Source organism: Leptodactylus fuscus, chromosome 9 (genome assembly GCF_031893055.1).
Source record: "Leptodactylus fuscus isolate aLepFus1 chromosome 9, aLepFus1.hap2, whole genome shotgun sequence".
Lineage (NCBI taxonomy): Eukaryota > Metazoa > Chordata > Amphibia > Anura > Leptodactylidae > Leptodactylus > Leptodactylus fuscus.
The window spans coordinates 11,710,130-11,729,907 of NC_134273.1; the positions used below are offsets into that span (position 1 = coordinate 11,710,130).

At 44.9% G+C, this 19,778-nt stretch overlaps 1 protein-coding gene, 1 long non-coding RNA gene and 1 other non-coding gene across 4 annotated transcripts in view; 2 read left to right on the forward strand and 1 right to left on the reverse strand.

The window, feature by feature from the left end:
* The first annotated feature begins 539 nt into the window (after positions 1-539).
* The window catches only part of ST6GALNAC3 (ST6 N-acetylgalactosaminide alpha-2,6-sialyltransferase 3), a 161,087-nt gene continuing 141,848 nt past the window's right edge, over positions 540-19,778 (forward strand). Inside the window, exon 1 of one of the 2 annotated variants that reach the window (XM_075287806.1) lies at positions 540-680. In XM_075287806.1, coding sequence (XP_075143907.1) covers positions 663-680 — 18 coding nt within the window. In that variant the 5' untranslated portion in view covers positions 540-662. The remainder of the gene's footprint in view (positions 681-19,778) is intronic. The other variant, XM_075287807.1, reaches the window with a different exon arrangement.
* On the forward strand, positions 1,004-4,364 carry LOC142218850 (uncharacterized). Its single transcript, XR_012717474.1, has 3 exons — positions 1,004-1,046; positions 1,272-1,301; positions 4,222-4,364. It is a non-coding gene; the product is annotated as an uncharacterized LOC142218850 (long non-coding RNA).
* On the reverse strand, positions 12,407-12,533 carry LOC142219013 (small nucleolar RNA SNORA17). The gene has a single exon (XR_012717532.1). It is a non-coding gene; the product is annotated as a small nucleolar RNA SNORA17 (small nucleolar RNA).

Below are 19,778 nucleotides of genomic sequence, written 5' to 3' on the forward strand. Positions count from 1 at the left end.
GCAGGGGGTACGCTGTATATAGACTAGTAGTGGGCAGGGGGTACGCTGTATATAGACTAGTAGTGGGCAGGGGGTACGCTGTATATATACTAGTAGTGGGCAGGGGGTACGCTGTATATATACTAGTAGTGGGCAGGGGGTACGCTGTATATAGACTAGTAGTGGGCAGGGGGTACGCTGTATATAGACTAGTAGTGGGCAGGGGGTACGCTGTATATATACTAGTAGTGGGCAGGGGGTACGCTGTATATAGACTAGTAGTGGGCAGGGGGTACGCTGTATATATACTAGTAGTGGGCAGGGGGTACGCTGTATATATACTAGTAGTGGGCAGGGGGTACGCTGTATATATACTAGTAGTGGGCAGGGGGTACGCTGTATATATACTAGTAGTGGGCAGGGGGTACGCTGTATATAGACTAGTAGTGGGCAGGGGGTACGCTGTATATATACTAGTAGTGGGCAGGGGGTACACCGAGCCCCATGTGACCGGGGGAGGCGCCGCGCTGGCTCCAGGCCACTGGCTCTCATTGCGGGGAGGGAGGTGGCGCCGCAGCCGGGAAGCAGGAGCTCGGTACCCGGCCACGGATGGCCGCTTCTCGGGCTGAGCTGGAAGGAGCGACCGCCTGATCGTGCCGGAGGAATCCTGGGACGGCGAGGACATGGCCGGCATCCTGAAGGTAACCGCTGTGTTAGAGGACGAAGGGAGCCGGGAGGAGATGGAGGACTGCGGGGCTCAGACAGGCGGGATGCTGGGCATGGAGGGAGAAGATGACAGAGCCGAGTGTGAGCGGAGAGGATGAGGTGAGTGTGAGATGAGTATGAGGGGTGTATGGAAGCTGAGAGGATGAGGTGAGTGGGAGCTGTGTGTAAGATATGAGTGTGAGCTGAGTTTATGAGGGGTGAGTGTGAGGTGAGTCTATCGTCAGTGAACTGAGAATATGAGGTGAGTGTATGATGTGAGCAGAGTATGAGAACTGTGAATTACGGTAAGAGTATGAGGGATGTGTGTGAGCTGTGTGTAACAGGTGAGCTGAAATTATAAGGTGAGTGTGAGCTGATAGTACAAGTGCTAGGTGTATGAGAGGTGAGTGTGAGCTGATGAGCTAGGTGTATGAGAGGTGAGTGTGAGCTGAGGGTACAAGAGCTAGGTGTATGAGAGGTGAGTGTGAGCTGATGATCTAGGTGTATGAGAGGTGAGTGTGAGCTGAGGGTACAAGAGCTAGGTGTATGAGAGGTGAGTGTGAGCTGATGATCTAGGTGTATGAGAGGTGAGTGTGAGCTGATGGTACAAGAGCTAGGTGTATGAGAGGTGAGTGTGAGCTGAGGGTACAAGAGCTAGGTGTATGAGAGGTGAGTGTGAGCTGATGATCTAGGTGTATGAGAGGTGAGTGTGAGCTGATGGTACAAGCGCTAGGTGTATGAGAGGTGAGTGTGAGCTGAGGGTACAAGAGCTAGGTGTATGAGAGGTGAGTGTGAGCTGATGAGCTAGGTGTATGAGAGGTGAGTGTGAGCTGATGGTACAAGCGCTAGGTGTATGAGAGGTGAGTGTGAGCTGATGATCTAGGTGTATGAGAGGTGAGTGTGAGCTGAGGGTACAAGAGCTAGGTGTATGAGAGGTGAGTGTGAGCTGATGAGCTAGGTGTATGAGAGGTGAGTGTGAGCTGATGGTACAAGCGCTAGGTGTATGAGAGGTGAGTGTGAGCTGATGATCTAGGTGTATGAGAGGTGAGTGTGAGCTGATGGTACAAGCGCTAGGTGTATGAGAGGTGAGTGTGAGCTGAGGGTACAAGAGCTAGGTGTATGAGAGGTGAGTGTGAGCTGATGAGCTAGGTGTATGAGAGGTGAGTGTGAGCTGATGGTACAAGCGCTAGGTGTATGAGAGGTGAGTGTGAGCTGATGATCTAGGTGTATGAGAGGTGAGTGTGAGCTGAGGGTACAAGCGCTAGGTGTATGAGAGGTGAGTGTGAGCTGATGAGCTAGGTGTATGAGAGGTGAGTGTGAGCTGAGGGTACAAGAGCTAGGTGTATGAGAGGTGAGTGTGAGCTGATGGTACAAGCGCTAGGTGTATGAGAGGTGAGTGTGAGCTGAGGGTACAAGAGCTAGGTGTATGAGAGGTGAGTGTGAGCTGAGGGTACAAGAGCTAGGTGTATGAGAGGTGAGTGTGAGCTGAGGGTACAAGAGCTAGGTGTATGAGAGGTGAGTGAGCTGAGGGTACAAGCGCTAGGTGTATGAGAGGTGAGTGTGAGCTGATGGTACAAGCGCTAGGTGTATGAGAGGTGAGTGTGAGCTGAGGGTACAAGAGCTAGGTGTATGAGAGGTGAGTGTGAGCTGAGGGTACAAGCGCTAGGTGTATGAGAGGTGAGTGTGAGCTGATGGTACAAGCGCTAGGTGTATGAGAGGTGAGTGTGAGCTGAGGGTACAAGAGCTAGGTGTATGAGAGGTGAGTGTGAGCTGAGGGTACAAGAGCTAGGTGTATGAGAGGTGAGTGTGAGCTGAGGGTACAAGAGCTAGGTGTATGAGAGGTGGGTGTGAGCTGATGGTACAAGCGCTAGGTGTATGAGAGGTGAGTGTGAGCTGAGGGTACAAGAGCTAGGTGTATGAGAGGTGAGTGTGAGCTGAGGGTACAAGAGCTAGATGTATGAGAGGTGAGTGTGAGCTGAGGGTACAAGAGCTAGGTGTATGAGAGGTGAGTGTGAGCTGAGGGTACAAGAGCTAGGTGTATGAGAGGTGAGTGTGAGCTGATGGTACAAGCGCTAGGTGTATGAGAGGTGAGTGTGAGCTGATGGTACAAGCGCTAGGTGTATGAGAGGTGAGTGTGAGCTGAGGGTACAAGAGCTAGGTGTATGAGAGGTGAGTGTGAGCTGAGGGTACAAGAGCTAGGTGTATGAGAGGTGAGTGTGAGCTGAGGGTACAAGAGCTAGGTGTATGAGAGGTGAGTGTGAGCTGATGGTACAAGAGCTAGGTGTATGAGAGGTGAGTGTGAGCTGATGGTACAAGCGCTAGGTGTATGAGAGGTGAGTGTGAGCTGAGGGTACAAGAGCTAGGTGTATGAGAGGTGAGTGTGAGCTGAGGGTACAAGAGCTAGGTGTATGAGAGGTGAGTGTGAGCTGAGGGTACAAGCGCTAGGTGTATGAGAGGTGAGTGTGAGCTGATGGTACAAGCGCTAGGTGTATGAGAGGTGAGTGTGAGCTGAGGGTACAAGAGCTAGGTGTATGAGAGGTGAGTGTGAGCTGAGGGTACAAGAGCTAGGTGTATGAGAGGTGAGTGTGAGCTGAGGGTACAAGAGCTAGGTGTATGAGAGGTGGGTGTGAGCTGATGGTACAAGCGCTAGGTGTATGAGAGGTGAGTGTGAGCTGAGGGTACAAGAGCTAGGTGTATGAGAGGTGAGTGTGAGCTGAGGGTACAAGAGCTAGATGTATGAGAGGTGAGTGTGAGCTGAGGGTACAAGAGCTAGGTGTATGAGAGGTGAGTGTGAGCTGAGGGTACAAGAGCTAGGTGTATGAGAGGTGAGTGTGAGCTGATGGTACAAGCGCTAGGTGTATGAGAGGTGAGTGTGAGCTGATGGTACAAGCGCTAGGTGTATGAGAGGTGAGTGTGAGCTGAGGGTACAAGAGCTAGGTGTATGAGAGGTGAGTGTGAGCTGAGGGTACAAGAGCTAGGTGTATGAGAGGTGAGTGTGAGCTGAGGGTACAAGAGCTAGGTGTATGAGAGGTGAGTGTGAGCTGATGGTACAAGAGCTAGGTGTATGAGAGGTGAGTGTGAGCTGATGGTACAAGCGCTAGGTGTATGAGAGGTGAGTGTGAGCTGAGGGTACAAGAGCTAGGTGTATGAGAGGTGAGTGTGAGCTGAGGGTACAAGAGCTAGATGTATGAGAGGTGAGTGTGAGTTGAGGGTACAAGAGCTAGGTGTATGAGAGGTGAGTGTGAGCTGATGGTACAAGCGCTAGGTGTATGAGAGGTGAGTGTGAGCTGATGGTACAAGCGCTAGGTGTATGAGAGGTGAGTGTGAGCTGAGGGTACAAGAGCTAGGTGTATGAGAGGTGAGTGTGAGCTGATGGTACAAGCGCTAGGTGTATGAGAGGTGAGTGTGAGCTGATGAGCTAGGTGTATGAGAGGTGAGTGTGAGCTGAGGGTACAAGAGCTAGGCTATGAGAGGTGAGTGTGAGCTGAGGGTACAAGAACTAGGTGTATGAGAAGTGAGTGTGGGCTGATGAGCTAGGTGTATGAGAGGTGAGTGTGAGCTGAGAGCACAAATACTGTAAGTTGAGTGTATGATAGGGGAGTGTAATCTGTGAGTAAGGAAGGAAAATGTGTGAGCTCAGTGTGTAAGAGGTTTGAAGTCAATTTAAAGAATTACAAGTGAGTGTAAACTCAGTGTAAAAGAGACGATGGTGAGCTGAGAGTACAAAAGATGAGTGTGAGCTGGATGACAGTCAGTGTACCAGAAGTGAGCTAAAAGAATGAGAGGTGAGTGTCGCCCTGTTAGTGGCCTCGGTCTGATGTACACATGTGGTGGCGGTCTGTGCACTCACTGCCATCTGTCCTCCTTATGTACCGTACTATTGTGTAGTATACATCTATTTTCCTGGACTTTGTGATATGGAGTAGTATGGAATTGAGTGTGTGAATGGTGAGTGCGTGGTCATTGTATAAGTGTGAACTCACACTAAACAGAGTGAGCTGAATGTATGAAAGGTGAGTGTGAAGTAATTTTAGTTAAAAAAAACCAGTTGCACAAGACCCGTCGCCTTGTGGTCTTATTATCTATGTATACTGGATGAGCTCAGTGTATGAGATGTGAGTGCGAGGTGTGTGAGCTCAATGTATGAGATGTGAGTGTGCGAGGTGTGTGAGCTCAATGTATGAGATGTGAGTGTGCGAGGTGTGTGAGCTCAATGTATGAGATGTGAGTGTGCGAGGTGTGTGAGCTCAATGTATGAGATGAGTGTGCGAGATTAGTGCATGAGAGGTGTGTCAGCTCAGTGTATGCGACGTGAGTGTGCGAGGTTTGTTAGATGATTGTCACAATATGGATGGTGAGTGTAGAATATTACAGGTGAGTGTAAGCTCAGTGTACGAGAGATGATTGCATCCTCAGTATAAGAAATGAGTGTGAGTTTACCATAGCAGTAGTGAGCATGGTGAATCAGAGATGAGTGTGAGTCCACTGTGTCACTGCTGACCCTAGTGGATCAGAGGTTAGTATTAGCTGAGTTTGTTGCTGGTGATCACTATTTCAGAGGTGAGTGTGAGCTTAAAGTATTGCTGATATCCATAGTGTATTGGAGGTGAGTGTGAGTTTAGTGTATGATTATATGAGAGGTGAGTGTGAGTTAACCATACTACAGGTGAGTGTGAGACTAGTGTATGGAAAGATAATGGTAATAATATGAGAGGTGAGTGTGAGTTCATCATACTACAGGTGAGTGTGAGACCAGTTTATGGAAAGACGATGGTGATTATATGAGAGGTGAGTGTGAGTTTAGCGTATGATTATATGAGAGGTGAGTGTGAGTTCGCCATACTACAGGTGAGTGTGAGTTCAGTGTATAAAAGAAAATTGTCATTATATGAGAGGTGAGTGTGAGTTCACCATAATACAAGTGAGTGTGAGACTAGTGTATGGAAAGACGATGGTGATTATATGAGAGGTGAGTGTGAGTTTAGCGTATGATTATATGAGAGGTGAGTGTGAGTTCGCCATACTACAGGTGAGTGTGAGACCAGTGTATGGAAAGACGATGGCGATTATATGAGAGGTGAGTGTGAGTTTAGCATATGATTATATGTGAGGTGAGTGTGAGTTTAGCGTATGATTATATGAGAGGTGAGTGTGAGTTCACTATATAATGTGACGTATACTAAGTGCTATAGGGGGGTGGGGATTGCCATTGATTTCCTGTCTGTAATCCCATTAGTGATAAGAGGGAGCAATAGACTGATGGGTCACTGTAGTCAGACTCCTATAAGTGTGAGGTCCCTTTAAGAAGCTGCGCACTATAGGGTATATAAATAGGGCGGTGTAGCGTACGTTGCGAGCGGGAGTTAAGCTGCTTTTCTGGGTGAGAAGTTGATGAAAGGTTGAAGCTTATGTAAGGAGCGATCACCAGAAATGGTCAAGGATAAGGAGTCTGACACCAGGTTCGTGAGTCTTCTTAAAGGGCACCTGTCTATGTATAGCTATGTATATGAGTATATAGGGACTGTAGCGTCTTCCCTCCCTTCCGGCAGCCCTTTATCCCTTCCCACACCTTGACCTACCCTACCACCATACACAGCCGCACTCCCCCTACCTGTGCTCAGTTCCCCACTGCCCAAGTGGGCATTATTTTCAGATAGGTTTGGAATGGGTTAAAAGCAAAAAGCAGTAACCCCCCCTCCCGCCCCCATTGTTCACATTCCAATATTTAGGGTCTTGACTTCCTGGTCCTGTTTCGAAACCCGGCAGCCACTCTGTTAGTGATTCCTGGCATTTCCTGTGTGTCAAGATTGGGAGCAGGAAATAGAGACCTAGCAAGGTAAATGTCGCAACGGGAGAGGCAGAGGATGGTGCGCTTGCGTGCGTCTTCTTTTATGCTTTACCCGTCTGGACAAACCTTTCTGGAACGCTCCGGAGACTGATCTGTTCTGGAATATCGGAGGTACGGACAACAGGACGTTACCAATTCCCTTGTCTGAGGGGTGTCCGATCAGGGTTGTGTGTGTATGGACATTGACAAAGGAACTGGTAACGCCCACTTGTCATTTTTTTTTTTTGTTTCTTTCCAGGAGGAATAACAGAGGAACGTGACATTGAACGATCCTCCATCATATAAGTGTGATCGATAAGACCTTATAGATTCTGGATACTCCCAGTATCAGATTGGAACAGTTCATGGGAAAAACCATCGGTGTTTGATCGGTGGGGGTCAGGCCAACGATGGTGCGGTGGCCCTCTTGTGTGGCCCTCGTTTACACTGGCACATTGGCCCCTCCATACAGAGGGCTGTGCCTGGTACTGAGGTTCGTCCCCCCCATGTGAATCCTAGTGATCGACGCTCACTGATCAGCCATTGATTGCCTATCTTAAGGATAGGTCATCGATGTTGTAGTCCTGGAGGACCCGACGCATTTCCCACTTTCTTTTAACAATCGTATAGAGTACTATGTGTCATTTTTATTATAATTTTACTTTCTGCGTTCCTCCGCCGTCCTTGTATGATCCCGACCTAAGATTTTAGAAACGCGCTGACCCCCCGCCCTCCTCCATCCATCCCCCCTGTGCAGCGCTCGTCTGCTTGCCGTCACTTCTTGGCCTCGCTCCCTCCTCCGTTGTAGTCTGTACTATCAGGAATGTTGATGAAATCCCTGAAAATGAGCAGTGTCATGGCGTCCAGGCCGATGATGTCATCGCCCCGAGGACCGAACCTAATCGCTTTGTTATGTACTTCTACAACTAACAACATGTATCACGACTGTGGGAATTACTAGTTTAAAGGGATGCTAAACTTAAAGGGGTAAGTGCTCCGTTTATGTGCAGCGCCACCTTCAGGGAGCCCGCACCATCTGCAGCAGCAGTGATCAGCTGTAACATAGGCTGAAATTGGAACTTAGCTCCGATCCCTGCCATGTAAAGGGTTTCCCAGGCTTACTAATGGATGACCTATCCTAATTATACATCTATGTGTCCTGCAGGTTCTCAGCACAGGATATAAGTTATATCAGGTTGTGATCATGGGGCGGACACTTAGGGTCAGTCGTACAAGGCGTAAGAAGTCTGTCCCATTATGGTTAGCCTCGCGTGGGTGATAACAGGGAGCAATAGAGTGCAATGAACTGTAAACAAGACTGGGAAGGTCTAATACTGGGCTCACATGCCATAGTCTCTAATAATGGAAAACCCCTTTAAGGGGGTGTCACATGTCCAGCCCCCACCTCCACATGGTAATTGGTCACTGATGTGTTTCCTGACAGGCGGACGCAGGGCAGAGATGTTACTACACGACTGGAGAGTGTTCTGTGTAACCACATACGTGTCTGCGCTCCAGATGTGCACCGCCACCGCCGCTGCTGCTGCCTGGAACAACATGTGGCTGCTGAAATCCCGGTTAACCCCTCGCTCTCCACCACTCGGCGGCTGCTGCAGATTTACAAGGGATTATGTTCTGGCCATTCACAGCTGTCTGTCTTCCTTAGAAAGAAGACCTGATGTGAATGGGAAGCAAATCCCCGACTGGGCTCAGAAAGGCAAAGTAAACCTAAAGATGGCTGTCGGGCATCTCGGGCCACTAACCCCATACACATGGCCGCCTGGCTCAGTCCATCGTGGATATGTTCTGAGTGAGGTGAGGGGTGAAGGATCGGGCGTGATAAAATTTCACATGCCTGATCCTTCCCGACAAGTATCAGAGATGAGCCGGGAGGTCCGTTTTGGGGTTTCGCATTTGTGCCCCCACGTATTATGGCCACTAGAGATGAGCGAATACTATTCGAAACTCTAGTTTCGAATACCTCATTCCCATAGGAATGAATGGGAGTGGGCGAACTGCAAGGGGTTAAGCGCTGGCCGCTCCCATTCATTCCTATGGAGCGAGGTATTCCAAACTGCAGTTTCGAATACGATTCGCTCATCTCTAATGGCCACAATTTCCAACCCCAACCACATAAGGCCCTGTTCATACGGGGCAAGAGGGGGCGGATTTTGGCGCGGAATCCACAATGGTGGTCTATGGAGACCGCTAGCGAGCTGCCCTTTCTTCAGGCGGATTCCTCGGCTGGATCAGTCATGGCGTCCACCTCGCGGCAGCACGCTCCGGACTAGGCCCGATTCATTTAGGCCAAATCCGAAGCAGAAAGCCGTGACGGGATGCCGGGCACTGCAAGGGCATCCCGTCGCGGCAGCCGCGACTTAATATGAACACGCATATTTGCGTGTAAACTAAGCCTAAGTATTCTTGTCAAGTGTTTTCTCCAAAAATTGTGATTTTTGTCTTACTTTACAATAAAGGGGCAGGATAGAAATGGAGTCTGAACTCTACACCAGCCATGAGGTAGCGGCCTAGATATCAGTGCACATGTATGGCCCCGCCAGAGGAGGCGCACTAAACTCCAGACATAATAACCCTCCCCCCCCAATGATCTGAACTGACCACAACCTAGTTCAGATGAGTAGTCAGGCCAAGGCGGCCATAATACAGAGACAGAAACGCGTCGTATTTCCCTTATGTGACACTGGTCCCAGACTAGGATCACAGGGGACAGAATTTTTATCACGTGTCTTCCCCTGCAGACCGCTGTGGGTCACTTTGCGCCGTGTATTTTGATCGCAGCGCTTGGATGAGGTTTGTGGGTAGTCACTGACAAGTTTGCGGTCTCCCTGGCCTTGTCTGTAGCATAGTCTCAGTATCTGGATGGGAATAAAGCAGTCTCCAGTCACTGACAGCAAGCGGTGATGTTAAAAATGGCGAGGAAGCGAAACAGAAATCTATTCAGAACTTTTTTCCATACAACGTTTGGTGACTTTTTATGGATTTGCTGCGCGGTACACGATGCATACTATACTATACTATCCCGCGCTCGTCTCTCGGCCCCCTTCTTAGTCGCCGCACTACACCGCCACATCCTTCCATGATTATCGTCCTGTAGACAGGAAGCTGGTGGTGTGGAATGTAGTGGCGGAGCAGGCGGCTGTCTAGCAGGGCTGCATGAAACATCTGTTTCTGGTGCACAGCTCATTTCTTCCTTCACTACCGGGACAGTTCTTCCTGGAAAATATCTGCATTGCCGCTCAGCTGCTCCGGGGGCTCAGATTACTCTGACATGTATAAGGTGGGGGTCTGGCTCTGTGACCAGGAGGAAGGGGCTGCAATGCTGTTCTGAGATCCCTGCTCCGATGGCTTCACTCTAGAGGTCAAAATACTAGGCCGGAGTCATTTATTCATTGAATAAAAGCGGCCGTGGAAGCATAGTCAGTGCACGAGTGGGACACGGATGACATCAGGCCAAAAATTCCCTCACCACTACTGTCTCCATCCCATCCCCAGTGCTGAGGACCTCCATATACGTTCCCCTATATACATGTGTAGGGTATTAGTAGCCGCTGTTATACGGCTCCTGACTTTAGATGTTCTGGTACTTTAAAGCAACTTTTGCAGTGTTCGCCATGATAATGAATACAGCGCCGGACTCACTTTACAGCTTTATGGATTGTTTACCTCATTAAAATTAATTGTGGGTAAAATGATTAAAAACGGCATTTTATGTATCTGAAGACTCAGCTTTTCTATCTACGGTAATAGAAAGTGGCCAAGAGAACCGCTGAAGCGATAAGAGCAGCGCACGTTATGTAACCGCTCCGTGCCTGACAAAAGGTCTCTGCTGCGGGCAAGTGATGAGCAGGACTATGGCAGAACAACCGCCTTATTATCTCAGAAAGTGAAGGCGCCATTTACTTTGTGAATCCTTCTGCACCAACTCATAAAGTAACGGGAAACCCAGATACAGGAACATATAGGTTACGTAACAGTGATAGGTATATTTATATCAATAGGGGTAGTATTATAGTAGTTATAGTCTTGTACATAGTAGTATTATAGTAGTTATATTCTTGTACATAGTAGTATTATAGTAGTTATATTCTTGTACATAGTAGTATTATAGTAGTTATATTCTTGTACATAGGAGTAGTATTATAGTAGTTATATTCTTGTACATAGGAGTAGTATTATAGTAGTTATATTCTTGTACATAGGAGTAGTATTATAGTAGTTATATTCTTGTACATAGGAGCAGTATTATAGTAGTTATATTCTTGTACATAGGAGTAGTATTATAGTAGTTATAGTCTTGTACATAGGAGCAGTATTATAGTAGTTATATTCTTGTACATAGGAGGTAGTATTATAGTAGTTATATTCTTGTACATAGGAGCAGTATTATAGTAGTTATATACTTGTACATAGGGGCAGTATTATAGTAGTTATATTCTTGTACATAGGAGCAGTATTATAGTAGTTATATTCTTGTACATAGGAGGTAGTATTATAGTAGTTATATTCTTGTACATAGGAGGTAGTATTATAGTAGTTATATTCTTGTACATAGGAGCAGTATTATAGTAGTTATATACTTGTACATAGGGGCAGTATTATAGTAGTTATATTCTTGTACATAGGAGCAGTATTATAGTAGTTATATTCTTGTACATAGAAGCAGTATTATAGTAGTTATATTCTTGTACATAGGAGTAGTATTATAGTAGTTATATTCTTGTACATAGGAGCAGTATTATAGTAGTTATATTCTTGTACATAGGGGGCAGTATTATAGTAGTTATATTCTTGTACATAGGAGTAGTATTATAGTAGTTATATTCTTGTACATAGGAGGTAGTATTATAGTAGTTATATTCTTGTACATAGGAGCAGTATTATAGTAGTTATATTCTTGTACATAGGAGGTAGTATTATAGTAGTTATATTCTTGTACATAGGAGCAGTATTATAGTAGTTATATTCTTGTACATAGGAGCAGTATTATAGTAGTTATATTCTTGTACATAGGAGTAGTATTATAGTAGTTATATTCTTGTACATAGGTGTAGTATTATAGTAGTTATATTCTTGTACATAGGAGTAGTATTATAGTAGTTATATTCTTGTACATAGGGGGCAGTATTATAGTAGTTATATTCTTGTACATAGGGGGCAGTATTATAGTAGTTATATTCTTGTACATAGGGGGCAGTATTATAGTAGTTATATTCTTGTACATAGGGGGCAGTATTATAGTAGTTATATTCTTGTACATAGGGAGCAGTATTATAGTAGTTATATTCTTGTACATAGGGACAGGGCCGCCATCAGGAATTTTGGGGCCCCATACAGCCTAAGTGTTTGGGCCCCCCCCCCCTGCCATTTTTGCTTTGCGCGCCGCGGGAAATTTAGCCCCACCCACTGTTATGTTGACTCCGCCCACTCATTAATTTTCCATTTGCCCGCACACTGTATAATCCTCCTACAGTCACCCGTAAATTATATGTCCCCCTCTGTCTCTCCCCTAGCTTCATATACACCCTTCATCTGCCCCCAGATTCATGTCCCCTCCATCTCTGCCCCCAGATTCATGTCCCCTCCATCTCTGCCCCCAGATTCATGTCCCCCCAGATTCATGTCCCCCCTCCATCTCTGCCCCCAGATTCATGTCCCCCATCTCTGCCCCCAGATTCATGTCCCCACAGTGTCATGCCGTCCTCTCTTTCATCTGCCCCCAGATTCACGTTCCACCTCCACATTAAACTTACCTTCTCCTCCGCTCCCTCGCCGCTCTCTGCGCGTCTCTCTCGCTGACACATGCGGCTGAAGGAAGGAGCTGACACGGGTCAGCTCCACGCTTCGCTGCTGCCGCCTCTCTCGCTGACGCTGACATGTATGCGGCTGAAGCGAGGAGCTGACCTGTGTCAGCTCCTCACTTCGCCGCTGCCGCCTCTCTCGCTGACACATATGCGGCTGAGCCGGGTTCCGCCTCAGCCGCATATGTGTCAGCGAGAGAGGCGGCAGCGGCGAAGTGAGGAGCTGACACAGGTCAGCTCCTCGCTTCAGCCGCATAGGTGTCAGCGAGACAGGCGGCAGCGGTGAAACGAGGAGCTGACCTGTGTCAGCTCCTCGCTTCAGCCGCGTATGTGCTCAACTCAGAACTGCGTCTTCTGGACGCAGATCTGAGTTGAAACAGGACATACAATGACTGCTGCTGGCGCCAGGGGGCCCGGGCCCCCCCCCCCATTTTAAAATTTGGCTGGGCCCCTGACGCCAGTAGCAGTAGTACTGGCCTATCGGCGGCCCTGCATAGGGAGCAGTATTATAGTAGTTATATTCTTGTACATAGGAGTAGTATTATAGTAGTTATATTCTTGTACATAGGAGTAGTATTATAGTAGTTATATTCTTGTACATAGGAGTAGTATTATAGTAGTTATATTCTTGTACATAGGGGGCAGTATTATAGTAGTTATATTCTTGTACATAGGAGGTAGTATTATAGTAGTTATATTCTTGTACATAGGAGGTAGTATTATAGTAGTTATATTCTTGTACATAGGGGGCAGTATTATAGTAGTTATATTCTTGTACATAGGAGGTAGTATTATAGTAGTTATATTCTTGTACATAGGAGTAGTATTATAGTAGTTATATTCTTGTACAAAGGGGGCAGTATTATAGTAGTTATATTCTTGTACATAGGGGGCAGTATTATAGTAGTTATATTCTTGTACATAGGAGTAGTATTATAGTAGTTATATTCTTGTACATAGGAGTAGTATTATAGTAGTTATATTCTTGTACATAGGAGCAGTATTATAGTAGTTATATTCTTGTACATAGGAGCAGTATTATAGTAGTTATATTCTTGTACATAGGAGTAGTATTATAGTAGTTATATTCTTGTACAAAGGGGGCAGTATTATAGTAGTTATATTCTTGTACATAGGGGGCAGTATTATAGTAGTTATATTCTTGTACATAGGAGTAGTATTATAGTAGTTATATTCTTGTACATAGGAGTAGTATTATAGTAGTTATATTCTTGTACATAGGAGCAGTATTATAGTAGTTATATTCTTGTACATAGGAGCAGTATTATAGTAGTTATATTCTTGTACATAGGAGTAGTATTATAGTAGTTATATTCTTGTACATAGGAGCAGTATTATATTAGTTATATTCTTGTACATAGGAGTAGTATTATAGTAGTTATATTCTTGTACATAGGAGTAGTATTATAGTAGTTATATTCTTGTACATAGGGGGCAGTATTATAGTAGTTATATTCTTGTACATAGGAGCAGTATTATAGTAGTTATATTCTTGTACATAGGAGCAGTATTATAGTAGTTATATTCTTGTACATAGGAGCAGTATTATAGTAGTTATATTCTTGTACATAGGGGGCAGTATTGTAGTAGTTATATTCTTGTACATAGGAGCAGTATTATAGTAGTTATATTCTTGTACATAGGGGGCAGTATTATAGTAGTTATATTCTTGTACATAGGGGGCAGTATTGTAGTAGTTATATTCTTGTACATAGGAGGCAGTATTATAGTAGTTATATTCTTGTACATAGGGGGCAGTATTATAGTAGTTATATTCTTGTACATAGGGGGCAGTATTATAGTAGTTATATTCTTGTACATAGGGGGCAGTATTGTAGTAGTTATATTCTTGTACATAGGAGGCAGTATTATAGTAGTTATATTCTTGTACATAGGGGGCAGTATTATAGTAGTTATATTCTTGTACATAGGGGGCAGTATTATAGTAGTTATATTCTTGTACATAGGAGTAGTATTATAGTAGTTATATTCTTGTACATAGGAGTAGTATTATAGTAGTTATATTCTTGTACATAGGAGCAGTATTATAGTAGTTATATTCTTGTACATAGGAGCAGTATTATAGTAGTTATATTCTTGTACATAGGAGTAGTATTATAGTAGTTATATTCTTGTACATAGGAGCAGTATTATAGTAGTTATATTCTTGTACATAGGAGCAGTATTATATTAGTTATATTCTTGTACATAGGAGTAGTATTATAGTAGTTATATTCTTGTACATAGGAGTAGTATTATAGTAGTTATATTCTTGTACATAGGAGTAGTATTATAGTAGTTATATTCTTGTACATAGGAGTAGTATTATAGTAGTTATATTCTTGTACATAGGAGGCAGTATTATAGTAGTTATATTCTTGTACATAGGAGTAGTATTATAGTAGTTATATTCTTGTACATAGGAGCAGTATTATAGTAGTTATATTCTTGTACATAGGAGCAGTATTATAGTAGTTATATTCTTGTACATAGGAGCAGTATTATAGTAGTTATATTCTTGTACATAGGAGCAGTATTATAGTAGTTATATTCTTGTACATAGGAGCAGTATTATAGTAGTTATATTCTTGTACATAGGGGGCAGTATTGTAGTAGTTATATTCTTGTACATAGGAGCAGTATTATAGTAGTTATATTCTTGTACATAGGGGGCAGTATTATAGTAGTTATATTCTTGTACATAGGGGGCAGTATTGTAGTAGTTATATTCTTGTACATAGGAGGCAGTATTATAGTAGTTATATTCTTGTACATAGGGGGCAGTATTATAGTAGTTATATTCTTGTACATAGGGGGCAGTATTATAGTAGTTATATTCTTGTACATAGGGGGCAGTATTGTAGTAGTTATATTCTTGTACATAGGAGGCAGTATTATAGTAGTTATATTCTTGTACATAGGGGGCAGTATTATAGTAGTTATATTCTTGTACATAGGGGGCAGTATTATAGTAGTTATATTCTTGTACATAGGAGTAGTATTATAGTAGTTATATTCTTGTACATAGGAGTAGTATTATAGTAGTTATATTCTTGTACATAGGAGCAGTATTATAGTAGTTATATTCTTGTACATAGGAGCAGTATTATAGTAGTTATATTCTTGTACATAGGAGTAGTATTATAGTAGTTATATTCTTGTACATAGGAGCAGTATTATATTAGTTATATTCTTGTACATAGGAGTAGTATTATAGTAGTTATATTCTTGTACATAGGAGTAGTATTATAGTAGTTATATTCTTGTACATAGGAGTAGTATTATAGTAGTTATATTCTTGTACATAGGAGTAGTATTATAGTAGTTATATTCTTGTACATAGGAGGCAGTATTATAGTAGTTATATTCTTGTACATAGGAGTAGTATTATAGTAGTTATATTCTTGTACATAGGAGCAGTATTATAGTAGTTATATTCTTGTACATAGGAGCAGTATTATAGTAGTTATATTCTTGTACATAGGAGCAGTATTATAGTAGTTATATTCTTGTACATAGGAGCAGTATTGTAGTAGTTATATTCTTGTACATAGGAGCAGTATTATAGTAGTTATATTCTTGTACATAGGGGGCAGTATTGTAGTAGTTATATTCTTGTACATAGGAGGCAGTATTATAGTAGTTATATTCTTGTACATAGGGGGCAGTATTATAGTAGTTATATTCTTGTACATAGGGGGCAGTATGCATATATAAAGTAAGACCCATCAGAAAAAAACCAACATGCTTTCCCTTCACTTCCTTCCCATTCTCCTGCTTGAGAGAAGGCAATGCTTTAGGAATTGTCTCTCATGTGTATACATATGTACGGTGTATATATATATTTGTTGCCTCCTGTACATTTGACCTTAGTTCCTTTTCCTTCCTTACGTTCCCTGTTGCGGATCCTCTGTTCTATATTCAGTATAATTGTATCCTCTGTCTCTGTGATTTGCTGCGGCCTTGTGGTCGCTGGATTGGATTTCAAGCTTTGCTTTGTATTAAGTGTCTGGACCGGCGCCAACACATATAAATATATCTACGTGCAATGTACCGTATACCAACACATCAGCAGAACATCCCATAAATCTGTATTGACCATCAATAGAAGGTTACAAATAACTGCTTGACCCTCATTAGAATTTTAAAGGCCCGTATACATTAGATAAAAGAAGGCCACAAAAATCTATACCATCCGCTGCAGCTTTGTCATATATTTCTGTAATATTTCATTCAAAACTTAATACTAATCGCTAAGGACAATGTAAAAAAATGAAATGAAAATTGTGTAAAGTTTGGAATTGAATTTCCTGCTTTATGAATATAATTCGTGACTGACAGTGAAGACTGACACATTTCCCAATCAGTAGATTAAGGTGACATGGAATGTGACTATATAACAGTATAGACTGACACATGTTTCGGGGTCTGTCCCCCAGCATTAATGATCAGATTTGGGGAATAAGAAGATTCCACCCTGGAATTTATAATCCCAGAAGATTTTGTTTTTTGGGGTAGAATTGCCCTTTTACTGGGATATTATAGATTCCAGACTCCTTGTAATGGCAACCAGCTGCTACCTCGCCGCCGCCATCGCTTTGAAGACGTCTTATTGCCTCTGTGTAGAAATTTGCAATACATGAAAGGTTTCTGCAGCTGCAAAAGTTTTAGCAGGGAAGAGGCGGCGCTCCGTCCAATGTCAGATTATTTTATTGTCAGCGAGGGTCGCCATGGTAACTGGAGACGGGGAGGTTATGGATTGGGCAGCACCTGGTACATTCCTAAGTTATTGGAACATGGTATCCTCCCCATTAACTCTGCGAATCCCCCGCCCCATCTTGTCCAGGAACAGGGGACGGCAGCAGATGGAGGGGGATTAAACCCACGTCCTGATGAAATCTTCCGTCTGCGCCCTGCGAGGATTTGTGCAGCAGATAAACCTGGTTTCCTAAAAACTTCCGGAACTCTCTCGTACACTTTGTGTTTCTGTTCCTTTCACTTTTTCATTCAGGATCTCTGCTGGCTGTCAGTGAATGGAGACATTCTGGTCTGCTCGCAGAATCTAAAGACCTTGGGGCTTGCTGACTATATCGCCAGCCGCCATGGCAGGGGTGCGGAGGATGGGTCGGAGTGCTGCTTTGGATCACATGATCCAGGGGTCATGACGTGGCCTAAACCCTGAGTCCGTCATCCCAGGACCAGGTAAGTACATTACAACTCACTGGACAACCCCTATAACACATCAATGCCAGGCCCTCTATTTTGGCAAAGATGCGACACATGTCCCGTTCTGCACCTCGCTGCCACTATCTGTGAGAGTGGGCAGAATAAAGCGGGGACACCCCGGCCTGCCATATTTATTAGAAGTCACACCAGTTTTGTGATGTGAGTAATACCAGAAATCTACGCTAGTTCCTAACTAGATCTCCATTCTGGCGCATGGCCACCATTCTTGTTTATGAAGAGGCGCGCCTTAATAAATTGATATCTCCCTTCTTAGGGATATAAAAAACAATGTTACTTACCTCTCTGCGCTCCAGACAGGCTTCGGGCCTACTTATCTGACTTCCCTGATGTTACATGACTGGGGCCTGCGTCCCGGGTCATGTGATGTCCCAACGTGATTGAAGATGGCCGATACCACTGAGGAGTGCAGCGGAGCCAGGGATAGGTAAGTAACAGTGTTTTTTATGTTTGTATTCCCTCCTTGGTCTCCGATTATTATACTCTGGGGTCTGAAAAGATAATACTGTGTGCAGGGGCCACTGTGGGGCATAATACTGTGTGCAGGGGCCACTATAGGGCATAATACTGTGTGCTGGGGTCACTATGGGGCATAATACTGTGTGCAGGGGCCACTATGGGGTATCATACTGTGTACAGGGGCCACTATGGGGGATAATACTGTGTGCAGGGGCCACTATGGGACATAATACTGTGTGCAGGGGCCACTATGGGACATAATACTGTGTGCAGGGGCCACTATGGGACATAATACTGTGTGCAGGGGCCACTATGGGGTATAATACTGTGTGCAGGGGCCACTATGGGGTATAATACTGTGTGCAGGGACCACTATGGGGTATAATACTGTGTGCAGGGACCACTATGGGACATAAGACTGTGTGCAGGGGCCACTATGGGACATAAGACTGTGTGCAGGGGCCACTATGGGGTATAATACTGTGTGCAGGGGCCACTATGGGACATAATACTGTGTGCAGGGGCCGCTATGGGGCATAATACTGTGTGCAGGGGCCACTATGGGGTATAATACTGTGTGCAGGGGCCACTATGGGACATAATACTGTGTGCAGGGGTCACTATGGGGTATAATACTGTGTGCAGGGGCCACTATGGGGCATAATACTGTGTGCAGGGGGCACTATGGGACATAATACTGTGTGCAGGAGCCACTATGGGGCATAATACTGTGTGCAGGGGCCACTATGGGGGATAATACTATGTGCAGGGGCCACTATGGGGGATAATACTGTGTGCAGGGGCCACTATGGGGGATAATACTGTGTGCAGGGGCCACTATGGGGCATAATACTGTGTGCAGGGGCCACTATGGGGTATCATACTGTGTACAGGGGCCACTATGGGGGATAATACTGTGTGCTGGGGTCACTATGGGGCATAATACTGTGTGCAGGGGCCACTGTGGGGCATAATACTGTGTGCTGGGGTCACTATGGGGCATAATACTGTGTGCAGGGGCCACTATGGGCATGATACTATGTGCTGGGGTCACTATGGGGGATAATACTGTGTGCAGGGGCCACTATGGGCATGATACTATGTGCTGGGGTCACTATGGGGGATAATACTGTGTGCAGGGGGCCACTATGGGGGATAATACTGTGTGCAGGGACCACTATGGGACATAATACTGTGTGCAGGGGCCACTATGGGGCATAATACTGTGTGCAGGGACCACTATGGGGCATAATACTGTGGGTAGGGGCCACTATGGGGCATAATACTGTGTGCAGGGGCCACTATGGGGCATAATACTGTGTGCAGGGGCCACTATGGGGTATAATACTGTGTGCAGGGACCACTATGGGGTATAATACTGTGTGCAGGGACCACTATGGGACATAATACTGTGTGCAGGGGCCACTATGGGACATAATACTGTGTGCAGGGGTCACTATGGGGTATAATACTGTGTGCAGGGGCCACTATGGGGCATAATACTGTGTGCAGGGGGCACTATGGGACATAATACAGTGTGCAGGAGCCACTATGGGGCATAATACTGTGTGCAGGGGCCACTATGGGGCATAATACTGTGTGCAGGGGCCACTATGGGGGATAATACTGTGTGCAGGGGCCACTATGGGGGATTATACTGTGTGCAGGGGCCACTATGGGGGATAATACTGTGTGCAGGGGCCACTATGGGGGATAATACTGTG